The sequence below is a fragment of the Sceloporus occidentalis genome, unplaced genomic scaffold, assembly GCF_023333645.1.
Source record: "Sceloporus occidentalis isolate IW3139 unplaced genomic scaffold, rSceOcc1.0.p SCAF_14, whole genome shotgun sequence".
In the NCBI taxonomy this organism is placed as follows: domain Eukaryota; kingdom Metazoa; phylum Chordata; class Lepidosauria; order Squamata; family Phrynosomatidae; genus Sceloporus; species Sceloporus occidentalis.
This window is the reverse complement of record NW_028316994.1, coordinates 10,265,011-10,277,973: the sequence shown is the minus strand read 5'-3', so window position 1 is coordinate 10,277,973 and position 12,963 is coordinate 10,265,011. Positions and strand designations below refer to the sequence as shown.

Sequence of the window (12,963 nt, the reverse complement as noted above, 5' to 3'; positions counted from 1 at the left end):
GTATATATACACATGTATAAGCACACTGTATTTGTGTGTGTGTATATATATATGGTGAGAGGGATACACGTGTGCACTGTGTATATATGGCGAGAGGGATATATATATATATATATATATACACACACACACATGTATCCCTCTCACCATAAATATATATACACACACAAATACAGTGTTCTTATATAGATTCTTTACATATATATATATACTGTATATCTATGTATATATGGTGAGAGGGAGATATATATATATATACACACACACACAAATCCTTCTGGCCATATATGTGTATATATATACACTTTCCCCTCCCATCTCCACTGGGTTTGGGGCACAGGGCCCCTATGAATGCAGAATCAAACCCACAAATAACAAAAGCCCTCTGTTTTTAGCTGGGAGAACACCTCTCTAGGGTCTTCCAGTGCAACTCTGTGATTGACATCTCCAAGACATTGCCCATTGGATTGCGCTGGAAGAGCTACAGATGCCCAGCGCAGTGTCCTCTCTCGGAATCTCTTGGTCCTTCAGTGCGACGTTTGGTGAAAGTTGACCATAGAGTTGCTCTGGAGGACTTAGATATTCCTAGGGAGAACATATTAATACAATCATGAATAATCAAAGCTGCAAAAGTCAAAGCCACAAATGTGGAGGGACAAGTGCATATACGGGGAGAGGGATGTAGGGGTATTTGTGGGAAATAGTTAATGGGAAGGAGGGGTGGTGGTATAGTGTGTCTGAGGTGTGTGCAGAGGGGGTAGGGGAGAAAGGTCTGGGGGCCTAGTTGGAGAAAGGGGGGTGGGTTCCGTGGGGCTGATCTTGCAGGACCTGAGGAGAGCAAGGGAGTGGCGGTGGAGTGGCCTGGAGATGTCTCATGCACAGGGCCTGCATGGGTCCGCGGGGAGTGGGCCTGAGGAGATGAAGTGCCTGCAAGACCTGAGCAGAGGAGGGCAAGAGGGGCTTGGCTTAGACAGGTCTCATGCACAGGATCTCTGTAGGGAGTGGGGCTGCATGGTCCACGGGGAGTGGGCCTGAGGAGATGAAGTGCCTGCATTAGAAAAGACAGTAATGCTAGTCAAGGTAGAAAACAGAAGAAAGAGAGGAAGACTACATGCCAGATGGTTAGACTCAATCACCGACCTGAGCCTGAAGGACCTGAGCAGTGGTCTTGCTCTCATCCACAAGGTTGCCATGGGTCTGTGGAAATGGGGCTGAGATGAGAGACCTGGGTAGTCAGATGCCCTGAAGAGAAGAGAGCTTGGAAGGGAGGCCAAAGCAGTTGGGAACAGGAAGATAGGGTCTGTGGGGCAGGCCTTCCTTCTAAACACATATCTAGGCAATACCTTCATTAGTCTCCATGGTTTGCAGAATGACGGGTGATGTTAAGACACCCCCCCCCCCCCAGAGAAGCCTTTATTAAGGAGGGTGAGAAGGACAAAGAAATACGTGGAAGGGTGAAATGAAAAAGTGGGGAGTGCTATTCGAGAGCATGACATGGCATTAGCAAGGAGGGATAACCTGATGGGAAGTGGGATATACAACTTCCTGATAGAGGTAAGGGTCTTGTTGGCCTTAAGTCAGAGTAAGTATTTGAGAAATAATGAATGGAGTATGAGGCAGAAAGGGGAAAGGATGTGGGGGGATGGCATGAGAAGGAGAACGGGGCGATACCTTCTGATGATCCAGGAGAATGAAATGGGTGCTATTTATTTATTTTATTTATATTTATTTGTTTCCTTATATTCCCTCACCTTTCTCCCAGTATGGGAACTCAAGACAGCATGGCAGAGATGGTGAGAAAAAGATTTTCCATAGAGGGTAAAAGAGGTGGTATGAATGTATTAAGGACTTGGAAGTGAGGAATATGAGAAAGGTTGATTCCTATTGATGGCAGTTGTTTGGAGAGAGGCAATTAAGTTACAAAGATAGTGTGATCATATGAAAAGCATATGTGACTGTGAACTTCAAGAAGTTAGAAAGTTAGCAAATGCGTGGAGAGAAAACAACAGTCAGACCTCAGGTTTTAAATTGTAAAGAGAATTAGAACTGAGTACTTTTTGGGGAAAAGAGGATTTCTGAGGAGTGGTACTTGTTACCAAAAAGCAGCGGGGGGGGGGGGGCTTGTGGGTGATTTTGTAAAGGTTATGATTTCGCATGAAAATTTCAGGCTGGACTTCTGACAGAAAACAACAATGGGATTTTTGTATTTATTTAATTATGGAAATTGAAGTTACATGATGCCATTTTTCTCTGGCTCTCTTCTTCCTGAGCACAGTCTTCTCCATGTTGTTTTATTATCAGTTTGTATTGTACACCTGTTACAGATTTTAGAAAGATGGATTATGGCATCTTTTTCTTTTAACTGTTAAAATGCATGAACGTGGGTAACTTCTCCTCGAAGAGGTGTGTCCCCAGTGGCTAGAATTTAAAAGTCTTCATTCTCAGCACCTCTCTTCTAACAGTGTCTTTCAGAGATTTGCATATAATGTCAGGCATTTGTGTTTTGCTGTAATTGTGCTGCTCAATGAGAACATTTCGTAATTTGAATCTTGATGTATCAGTACATTATATATATATATATATATATATATATATATATATATATATATATATATTCTCACATTGATTGCTTTAAGACTTATTTCTCTGTTTTCTTCCTAGTTCTCAAAATTCCTTTTTAATTATGGACTGAACCAACTCCAAATTGATTTTATTGAGAAGAAGAAAAAAATACTGCTGTGTTTGTTCACTGCATTTCATGAATAGCTTGACCCTTGAAGTGATAATCTACAACAGGTACAAAAATCCTGCTTTTTGTTTTCCTTCCATTTCACTCCATTCATTTTAATTTCTTTTGAGAATTATAAGTTTGTCCTTATGCAATTAACAGTTTTGCAAGTGAATAAATATGTCAAGTTGCTCTTAACGGGGGAGGACATTTGTGTCTTGTTTTTTGTTTTTATTCCTTGGTGAGCAGAACCAGGAAATTGTATCAGATTTCCAGTTTCCAAATATTTAAAAGAATGTTAGAAAAGAACAGTAAAAATACTTTGAGGTCAGGCAATAATGGAATAGATTGAAAATTACATTAAAATAGATCTGAAAGCCTCCTATTACTGATTATGAGCACAGGAAATTTTGAGATTTCTTGATTTGAAGTTTTTCAAGATGAGATTACTTCAGTTAAAAGAAATATTTCTCAGGAGTGAATATAATGATTATACAGGGCAACTATTTTTATTACTGAATTCCTTCCCCTTTCCTAACATCTCAGTGTTACTTGATACCTTTCCTCTTTTAAATCATCACTCCATATAGGCTCTTGGGGGGAAAAAAGTAAAACCAAGATTATCGTCATTTCATTTTTTAATATTAAAAAATCTGCTCTAAGAAAAGTTTAATGCTGGGTTGGGCCCATTGTAAATGATGTGTCTGAAACAAATTTCCATTATTTATTTTATTCTAGATGCCTTCCCCTACTGTTGAAAATCTTATCTGATAATTCTTCAGATTCTGAGGTTACTGAAGATTACATCCTTCCAATCATTTCTTCACAATCATAAGGGGTAGAAATTTGTTTTTCTATAAATAATCAGTTTAAAAACTCAGATTCTCACTCCGCTGAATGTTGTATTCTTTTCCACATTTTCATGTTTCCTGTGATTGTCCAGATTTAGCGTATCTCCAGAGTGCTAGAAGAAGTCTGTACTTGTAGAATTCTATATCAGGAAAGCAGATTCCATGGGATTCATGCTCCTTCAATAGTGGTCCATTTAATAAATGCCTTGACTGGACATTCAAATACCTTGGCACCTCTCACTGAAGGCTTGTCTTGTATAGTAAATAGTACTGGGAATGTTTAATGGATTTTTAGAAGAGATATATCTATTGAAGAGAAATTTTGTGCTGTCTGTTTCTTTAGGGAACCTAAAAAAATTAAACCTCTACCTCTAGATTATATAGATGGTAAATATTCTGGATGGAAAGTTATGAATTGCAGAAATGGCTAAGAGTGGTCTCCTTTGTTGTGAATTCTCTCTGCTAGAAGTAATCAAGAAAGTTAACATAGTTTTTGTCTGGTTCCGTTTCCACTTTCCAGTGTAAATGAGTCAGAATGGATCAGGAAGGTGGGGGTGACTTACAGAAAACCCCTAACTTCCAGTGGCGAAACTACAAGCTCATTGTTGACCCTGTGCTCAAGCGGGCCCCACACAAGATCTACCGCTATGATGGAGTGCATTTCAGTGCCAGTGTAAGTACATTCATATTTGTATGGTGTATGTGGTTGATTTCTGTTGAGGAAGACAGCATGATTGCCTTCATCTTTCCAACTGTAACAAATGTGGGTTTGTCTTAGTGTATCTTCTTATGGTTTCTGGTTTCTCAGTTTTTACTTTTCCTAACCTGATGCTATACAGTGGCAGAGGGATAAGTCCTTGGTCTTGAATAAGTTGAGAGGAATGCAGGGTCCGAGGTATTGTTATTGAAATCACTAGAGGAATTGACTCCATGCCTTACAGACCCCTGGGCATTGCCTGTTCTGCATTCCTCCTGGTCTTGGTTACAGCAGGCTCCCCATTCCCAAATCTGGTGTTTTGTGCCTTTGTATTTCTAGGAGTGAGAAATTGGAAATATGAACATGGAAACCTGAATGCTAAAGCTTTTAATTTTTATTCTAGTACATAAAAATACTGGTGTTGGCCTGTACTGGTGGAAGGTCACAGGTGCAACTGTGTGGCCAGTCAAAGGGGCGGCCATCCAGTGTTATGGAGTCTAGACAGCTTGCAGTTGCCAGTGGTATGTTTGTGCGATTGTGCACATACATGGTGGGGAGGCGACCAAAAATATATCCAGCTGTGCAGTTGGGCCATGTGCATTTGGGCCATCTTTGGAGTGGCTGATGCAGATAACGGGGCTTTGAACTGCTTCTGGAAAATGCAGGTTTGAGTCCTTCTATTCCTCACCACATGATGAGGTTCAGTGCAGATCACTGCACCTGCTCCAGGGAGACAATTACACCATAACTGAATACTAATTTTTGACTTCTCTTGTTTAATATCTGTAAAAATGTTGTTGCTTGCTTTTAAAGTTCCAGTTAGTTGTTAATTTAGAGCTGCTGTTTGTCTTTGGAGAGATGATTCAGTTTCAAAATTCCTCTGCAAATTAGAACAGATCATGTTGCAGTTTGACTATCAAGATCTTGGGTTGTCTACCATGCTTGAAATACTTTCTTAAAACATTAACCCATCTATAAAGCTACCTTTGATCCTTCAACTCAATGGTATTTTTTTCTGATCTCCTGAAGAGCAAATTTTGCAGAGTCATTGAAAAAAATCCATTAAATGTATATATTTATTCCAACACATTGTCTATATCATCAGGGTATGTAGCAAGCGTACACCAACCTACCTATTTTACAGATAGATGCATGAGGTAACATGTACCACTAAGAACCAAGAACACAAAAGCCAACAAATCTTTCCATCTTTCTTTACTATTTAAAAACCTGTATGAGAACCAGCATGGTGCAGTGGTTTGGTCAATAGACTGAAGTCCAAAACACACTGAAGAAATAATCCAGTTTGAGACAGCTTTAACTGTCCTGCTCAGTGTTAGGGAATCCTGGAAATTGTAGTTTATTATGGCACTAGAGCTCTCTGACAGAGAAAGCTACATGTCTCACAAAACTACAGTTCCCAGAATTCCCTAGCATTGAGTAAGGATAATTAAAGTGATCTGCACTATTTCTGCAGTGTATTTTGGACCTAAGACTCTGGAGGGTTCAAATCTCTCTGCTTGGCCATGAAAACCCACTAATTTACCTTGGGCAAGTCACACTGTCTTAGCCTCAGAGGAAGGCAAGGGTAACCCTCCTCTGAAAAAATTCTGCCAAGAAAACTCATGTTTTGGTTATTAGAAATAAATTGAAGGCATACAACAACATTAAAACATGAACAGTTGCTGTCCTTAGTGCCCTTTCAGTAAGTCCCTGGAACTTGCCATTCTTATAATCAAGCTGAAGGTATTCTCCTGGTTTTGCTTACATGCATCCCCAGCTTTTGAAACATGGTTACTTGTTCCAGTCTTCCCAGATAAGTCAGGAAGCGAATATAAATATACAGACCCACCCCTCCTTTCCTTTAATTTCCCCATAAGCTTAATGGTAGTTACAGCATTGCCATTCTCTCCCACAAAGGATACATGCATAATAAAACTTTTCACTTTTCAACTCTGAAAGGGATATCATCAGTTTAACTGTCCTTGGTTCGTTGAGGTCATCTGATCGGTACAACCTAAAAATGGATGCTTCTTCTGTTGACAGCCTCTTTTCTTCCTGCATAGCTCGCTTGTGTATTGAAACGCCTGGTTTCACTTTCGTACTGCCTTTGAGGCAGTCCTTTTCTGTTCCTTTGTTAGGGTATTCCCCTAAGCAGCTAACGCAGTACTGACAAACACAATTTTAAAACTGCGGAGAACCTGAGGGCAAGTGGAGAACAGAGTGTATCTTAATGTGCCGGACTGGCAGGCTTTCCCAGAGTGTCAAGGACCAGTGCTATATTTTTGCCCATTGAATAAAACTGTTTCTTTCTGAGAAACCCTCCAAGGACTCTCAGTTGATGGTTTCTAGACTGGCACTGGTTCACAGACTACCACTTTGAGTTGCACTGATTTAAACTGTAATGAATAAATAACTTTAAGTTTGGGTTGTGTGTATTAAACAATTAGTTATGATTGGAAGGTCTTACCCTACCTTTTACTCAATTATGAAGATAGAAAATTAAGAGCACTTAGACCAGGTATATTATTAGAAGGGTGTGTGGGGAGTGAACAGCACTAGCTGACTCCTAAGTGGGGAGTGACATCACTGCTCCTCAGACATCTGCCTTTGGGCAAAAATGGGCTGTGGCATTTTCCTGTTTGTTGTTGTGTGCCTTCAAGATATTTCTGACTTATGGCAACCCTAAGGAGAACCTATTTGGGGTTTTCTTGGCAAGTTTCTTCAGAGGGGGTTTGCCATTGCCGTTCTCTGATGCTGAGAGAGTGTGACTTGCCCAAGGTCATCCAGTGGGTTCCCATGGCTGAGCCAGGATTCAAATCCTGGCCTCCAGAATAGTAGTCAAATGCTCAAACCACTACACCATGCTGGCTCGCCTGCATCCCTTAAAAAGGCTGAAGAGATGGTGTAGGTTGGGTAAGGCTCAGTGGGATGGGAAAGGAGAGGCCCCAGGTTTATTTTTTAATTAAATTATTATTAATTAATTTAAAAAAAAGTTTTTTAAACATTTTTAGGATAGGCATGAGTCTGGGGGTACAATTATATTTTGTCTTGACTACAGTATTTGTGCTTATGACTGCTTGTGAAATAAGAGATTTTGTGAATATGAAACAAACTTAGCAGTGTGTCCCTTTGTTAGTATGTTCCTCTGAAGACTAGTCTTTGTCAGCATTTGTCTCTCTAGAATAATAACTACAAGTTCATGACTTATATTTAGCCCATCTAACATGATGGATTGCAGTGCAGAAGGTCAGAAAATTATGGGAAAATTAGAGAGAGAGAGAGAGCATAGAAATTTTTCACTCCACCTCTCTAGAGTGAAGACAGAATAAAGAAGCCTTTGGCTCAAAATACTTTGTTTTCTGTTAATTTCTTTGAATTGTCATGTTGTCTAACAGAGTTTCTGCTTCTTAAGGATTCGGGATTTGATCCTGTGAATGATGTGCGGGATCCCAGGCGCAGGATATGGTCCAAAACTAGAGACCTTTCACTTCCTGTCCCAAAGTTTAAGGTAAGGAAAGCATAACCTTATTGTGTATCTCTTTTCTCCAGTTTTAAAGTTTCTAATCTTCAATTTCAGCACATCTGCCTTTCTATAGTTCTGACCAAGTATGTATGACAGTAGTTGTATGTCATACTGTAAATGCACTGACTGAATTCTACTGTAAATAGTTGTTCTAGGATTCTTCTGCATTTTCAAAGATCTTCTACAGTAGGGGAAGTTCGATGGAGGAAAGTAGGAAGTTGGTAGGAAACCTGGGAACTGTTGTGTTAGAAATATATGTGTGTGAGTTTATCAATTTGGATTTGGTGCTGATGAGTAGCAGTTGTGTCTTAAGGAGAAAGGCTTCTGCATGCATCTGGTCATAAACAAGATCTCCCATGGAAGGGAGATCTGGACAGCAAGAAATGTAGAAGACAGATTGCATGGCACCTGTTTAATAATATTGTTCTTATAAAGTATCGGTGAATGACAGTTATGTATCTTGAAGGTAAAAGGCTGGTGATAGAGAATCTGCCTTCAGAGTAAGCACTGCCACTCAAGAAGGCCCCAGAAGTGCATTTGTTTTGTTTTATTTGTAGCATTTACATCTGGGGTCTTGTTTTTCAAAATCATTAGAGTTATAGTATGAAAGGAGTGAAGTCTGCTTGAGGGATTCTGTTCTGGGCTGGAATAGAGAGATGTGCAGTGCTGTGAGTCAAGGATCTCAACAAGACTGGTCAGAGTTCCTGTCATTCCTGCAGCTTATGAGCAGCTTTTTAAAAAGCATATGTTAAAGCTTTTACTCATTGCACATTGTGCTGGATGTGTTTTCTTATTAGACAAGATATGTGACAGTTAAGCATGTGCTTGATTTTAGCCCCTTTATCCCAGCTCTTCTTTTGACTTTCCTGCAGCTGGATGAGTTCTATGTGGGCCCAATCCCTCTGAAGGAGGTCACCTTTGCTCGGCTCAATGACAACATCAAGGAACCCTTTTTGGCTGAGATGTGCAAAAAGTATGGAGACATTGAGGAGATTGAGATCCTCTACAATCCGAAGAACCGCAAACACCTGGGTCTCGCCAAGGTGCTCTTCACAAGCACAAGGGGGGCTAAGGAAACAGTCAAGAACTTGCACAACACTTCAGTCATGGGCAATATCATCCATGCCCAGCTTGATATCAAAGGTAGTTATACCCCCCTTCAATCCTCTTCTTGGCTCAGTATTGCAATCTGGTTCAGAATAGTGTCCGCTTTCCATAAATGGCATTTTCTCCCTACAGGTCAGCAGCGAATGAAGTACTATGAACTGATTGTGAATGGCTCCTATACACCACAGACTGTTCCCACTGGGGGCAAAATGCTGAATGAGAAGTCCCCAGCTGACTCAGTAAGTCCACAAAGCTCTCTTATGTGAATTAAACAGAATAACTTAATTTGGGGGTCACTTTTCCATAAGAGGCAAAACCAGAGAATTTTTTCTTTTCTATTCTGAACATACTTGCTGTTCCTGTGTCCCAATAAGAAAATGAAGCATCCTTCTTTCTTTCCTGTGACACCACCGCTGTCTCTCCCCTTTTGCTGTCCTGCACATATTGTGCACTTACAAGGCTCCTGCTACTTTCCTAAATAGGCCTTCTCAGTCTCCAGTTAGTTTCTTGCATGCTTTATTTACAAGAGTAACAGGCAAAAAACCCATCCAATTATATTTCTTTGTTCTCCATTGCTAAATATTTCATAGTGCTATTAGTCTTAGAGCTGGCTGCTTTGTAACCTTGTTGTGAGTTATTTCATGGTGTAGCCCACTTGTAATACACTTGAGCAGTAGGTGAGAAGAACTTCTAGATCAGGACTGAGCATCTCTCAATTCCTTTCCTTTTATAGTCAGAGTCACGAAGACGCCACTCAACCGATTCTTCCTATCCTAGTAATGTAATGCCCTCAACACCTGGCAATGGTACCCCTTGCTCTCAGGACACTCCCTATTCCAGTGGCCGGCAAGACACACCTTCTTCATATGGCCAGTATACACCACAGTCTTCCCAAGGGACTCCATATACTCCCCGGGGAGGAACGCCATATTCCCAAGATTCTGCTTACTCTAGCAGGTAAGTGACGTTTGTATTTATTTGTCAAGAATTCAGGGTTTCCACTTTATGGAATGTCAAAAGAGAATTAGCCAGAATTTAGAGAAATTGTGATTAAGCTATATTTAATTTATTTATTTTTAAAAGATGTTACTGCAGGAGGAGAATTGACAGGCGAAATAGAAAATCATCAAAATATTTTTTAATGTAATGATGCATGTGTATTCCATAATATTGTTCTGTGATTTTGAAAATGTTTTATTGTGTGCGAAATAAAAGGTATACGTACATAACAGCACTATAGAGCTGACCGACTTCTTGTAACCAGGTTATTCCAGACAAATTGGAATAAGTTTCACTTGATCTCAGGATGTACATACTTTGACAAGGTCAGCAAATTGTGAGTGGTTGGACTTAGTGGCCAGTCATTGTTTCTTCTGTTTCATTGTTAAGTACCTTCAGGTCATTTCTAACTTATGGTGATCCTAAGGCGAACCTTTCACAGGGTTTTGTTGACAAGATTTGTTCAGAGGAGATTTGCCATTGCCTTTCTCTGAGGCTGAAAGGGTGTGGCTTGTCCAAGGTTGAGTGGGGATTCAAACTCTGGTCTCCCAGAGTCCTAATCCTAATGCAGAACTATGTGAATAAAAGGGAATGTGCTTTATTTATTTGTTTAGTGAAGGATATATATCTCACTTGTAAGATCTCAGGGTAGCATAAAGACAAAACAAAATTTACTATCATTTTAAATTATAAAGACAAATATAAAATGATTTAACAGTCTAAAGTATGTAAAACAATTTAAAATTTACAGATTTAAACCAAGATCCAAATATTTTTAGTACAGAGCCTTAATGAAATCAACATCAGTGATAAATAGTCCCCCAAAGGAGGGCATTTAAAAGCTGTGGTGCCACAGTAGAAAAGGCAATCTTCTGTGCCTCCATGTAGTGTGTTGCTGTCACTGGTGGGAGTCAAGGGATGGTGCCACTAACAAGTTTCAGTATTCATAAAGATATCAGGCACTGTTTCAGTTTTGAGGTTCCAGGCTATTTAGGCTTTAAACATAGTGACCAGCACACTGAATTCAGACTATAAGCCATTTTGAAATGTTTATTTTTTTATATTTTTGTAAAAGCAGAAGTTTAGCTCATTTTAGCATAAAGACTTCCTTGCTTCTACAGAAGGAAATTATAGCATTTCTAGCCTGGAACAAACATTTTGCATTTTGAAAAAGAACAGAATTAATCAACAGGGGACCTTATCACACGTGGGGGGGTTTGCAGCTCAGATCTGCAGTTACTCCTGTTCTAGCAGTGCAAAGTGTGATGTTTTTTCACACCAGATCCAGAGTCACTCCTGTCTAGCAATGCAAATTAAGGTTAAAACATGATGTTTTACCACACCTGGTTGCCTTTCTGCTGCCCTTCCGAACTGAGGGGGAAGCGGAGTCAGTTCTGTTCCAAGCAAGTCATGTGAGGCGGATTCAAGCAAAGGGGAGTGAGTGCACATTGTATTAACACACTGGAGGGTTCAACGATTCGAATTGGCACCCTTGCACATTCTCAGTGGGGCTCTGGATGCTGTCCTCCTTCCCTGCCCCCTCCTTAGCTGTCATCCTTCATCGGGGTGAAGAAGCAGTCGGGATGATGGGACAGATGGCAGTTTGGCAGAGAGGGTGAGATGGGGATGCAGGAGCAATTGGAGGATGATGGAATGGATGGTAGGGGGTCACTGGGGCCAGGATTGGGATGCAGGAGAAGGCAGGGGATCATGGGATAGGTCGCTGGGGCCAGGATTGGGGTGCAGGAGAAGGCAGAGGATGATGGGATAGCTCTCTTGGGGTCCCTGGGGCCAGGATCGGGATGCAGGAGAAGGCAGGGGATGATGGGATAGCTCGCTGGGGGTCCCTGGGGCCAGGATCGGGATGCAGGAGAAGGCAGGGGATGATGGGATAGCTCGCTGGGGATTGCTGGGGCCAGGATTGGGATGCAGTAGAAGGCAGGGGATGATGGGAATGATGGGATGGGTTGCAGGGTGGCAGAGGGGGTGAGATGGCATGAAAGAGGAGGAGGGGTATGATGGAGCAGGACGCAGGGGGCCAAGGGGGGTGACATCGGAGTGGTTGTCCACACCAGACCAATTCGCAGTGCAATCGAAGTGAGCCTGGAAGCGAATTCTGTGAAGTCACTTTTTTTTCGGTTTTACCAAAATGAGGGGTCACTTTGGAATCACTGTGGAAGCACCTCACAAGGAGCTCCCATAGAAAGGAATGGCATCTGATAACACATTCACTTTACAACATGAATGCACATCGTTGGAAGCGCAGTCACATTGGAACTGACCTGCAAAAGCTCTAAAAATCTCCAGGGGAAAAAAGACAGTTTGACAGGTTGGGAAGGAGTCACAGATGTCAAAAACTGAAACACAGTGCCATCTCAACCTGTTTCAGCTTAACAGTTTGAGAGTACTCCTGGATTCAACATTGAGAACCAGGTTTCAGCAGTGACCTGGTTTGCTTTTGCACAGTTAAAGCTATTGCATCAGTTGCACCTGTTCTCTGCACCTGTTGGAAGTTGGATTTGGCCTTGGTTATACATGCCTTCATTACATCCTGTTTGGATTACTGTAAAGCGCTGTATGTGAGGCTGCCTTCGAAAAGTGCTCAGAAACTTCAGCTGACCCAAAGAGCTACAGCCAAATTGTTAACTGGGCTTGGCTATGGGAAGCACACAACTCCCTTCTTGCAAAAGCTCCCTTCTGGTTGCTGGTTCGTTTCTGGCCACAAGTCAAAGTGCTGGTTTTGAAGCGCTACACAGCTTGGATCCAGGTTATTTGAAGGACTGTATCTCCCTGTACAAGACCATTAGGGTTTTAAGATCATTTGGAGAGGCCCTCTTCCCCTAGGAACAAGGGAGAGGGCCTTCTCAATGGCTGCACCCAGATTTTGGAATTCCCTTCCTAGAGAGGCTAAATTTGCCTTATCCTTGCTCTCTTTCCAGGGGCAGATTAAAACATTTTTGTGCTGCTACGCCTTTACAAACTGTTGAGGTTGGGCTCTTAATTCTTTATGGTGTTGGTATTGAAGTTTTTTAAGGATTGACATATAATTTTATAG

The 12,963-nt window shown here is 41.2% G+C and overlaps 1 protein-coding gene across 1 annotated transcript in view; it reads left to right on the top strand.

The window, feature by feature from the left end:
* The first annotated feature begins 795 nt into the window (after nucleotides 1–795).
* The window catches only part of LOC149303864 (histone-lysine N-methyltransferase SETD1A-like), a 36,577-nt gene continuing 24,409 nt past the window's right edge, over nucleotides 796–12,963 (top strand). Inside the window, exons 1-8 of the mRNA XM_089481004.1 lie at nucleotides 796–1,793; nucleotides 2,662–2,796; nucleotides 3,467–3,566; nucleotides 4,100–4,252; nucleotides 7,692–7,787; nucleotides 8,675–8,945; nucleotides 9,042–9,148; nucleotides 9,643–9,866. Coding sequence (XP_089337130.1) covers nucleotides 4,115–4,252; nucleotides 7,692–7,787; nucleotides 8,675–8,945; nucleotides 9,042–9,148; nucleotides 9,643–9,866 — 836 coding nt within the window. The 5' untranslated portion in view covers nucleotides 796–1,793; nucleotides 2,662–2,796; nucleotides 3,467–3,566; nucleotides 4,100–4,114. The remainder of the gene's footprint in view (nucleotides 1,794–2,661; nucleotides 2,797–3,466; nucleotides 3,567–4,099; nucleotides 4,253–7,691; nucleotides 7,788–8,674; nucleotides 8,946–9,041; nucleotides 9,149–9,642; nucleotides 9,867–12,963) is intronic.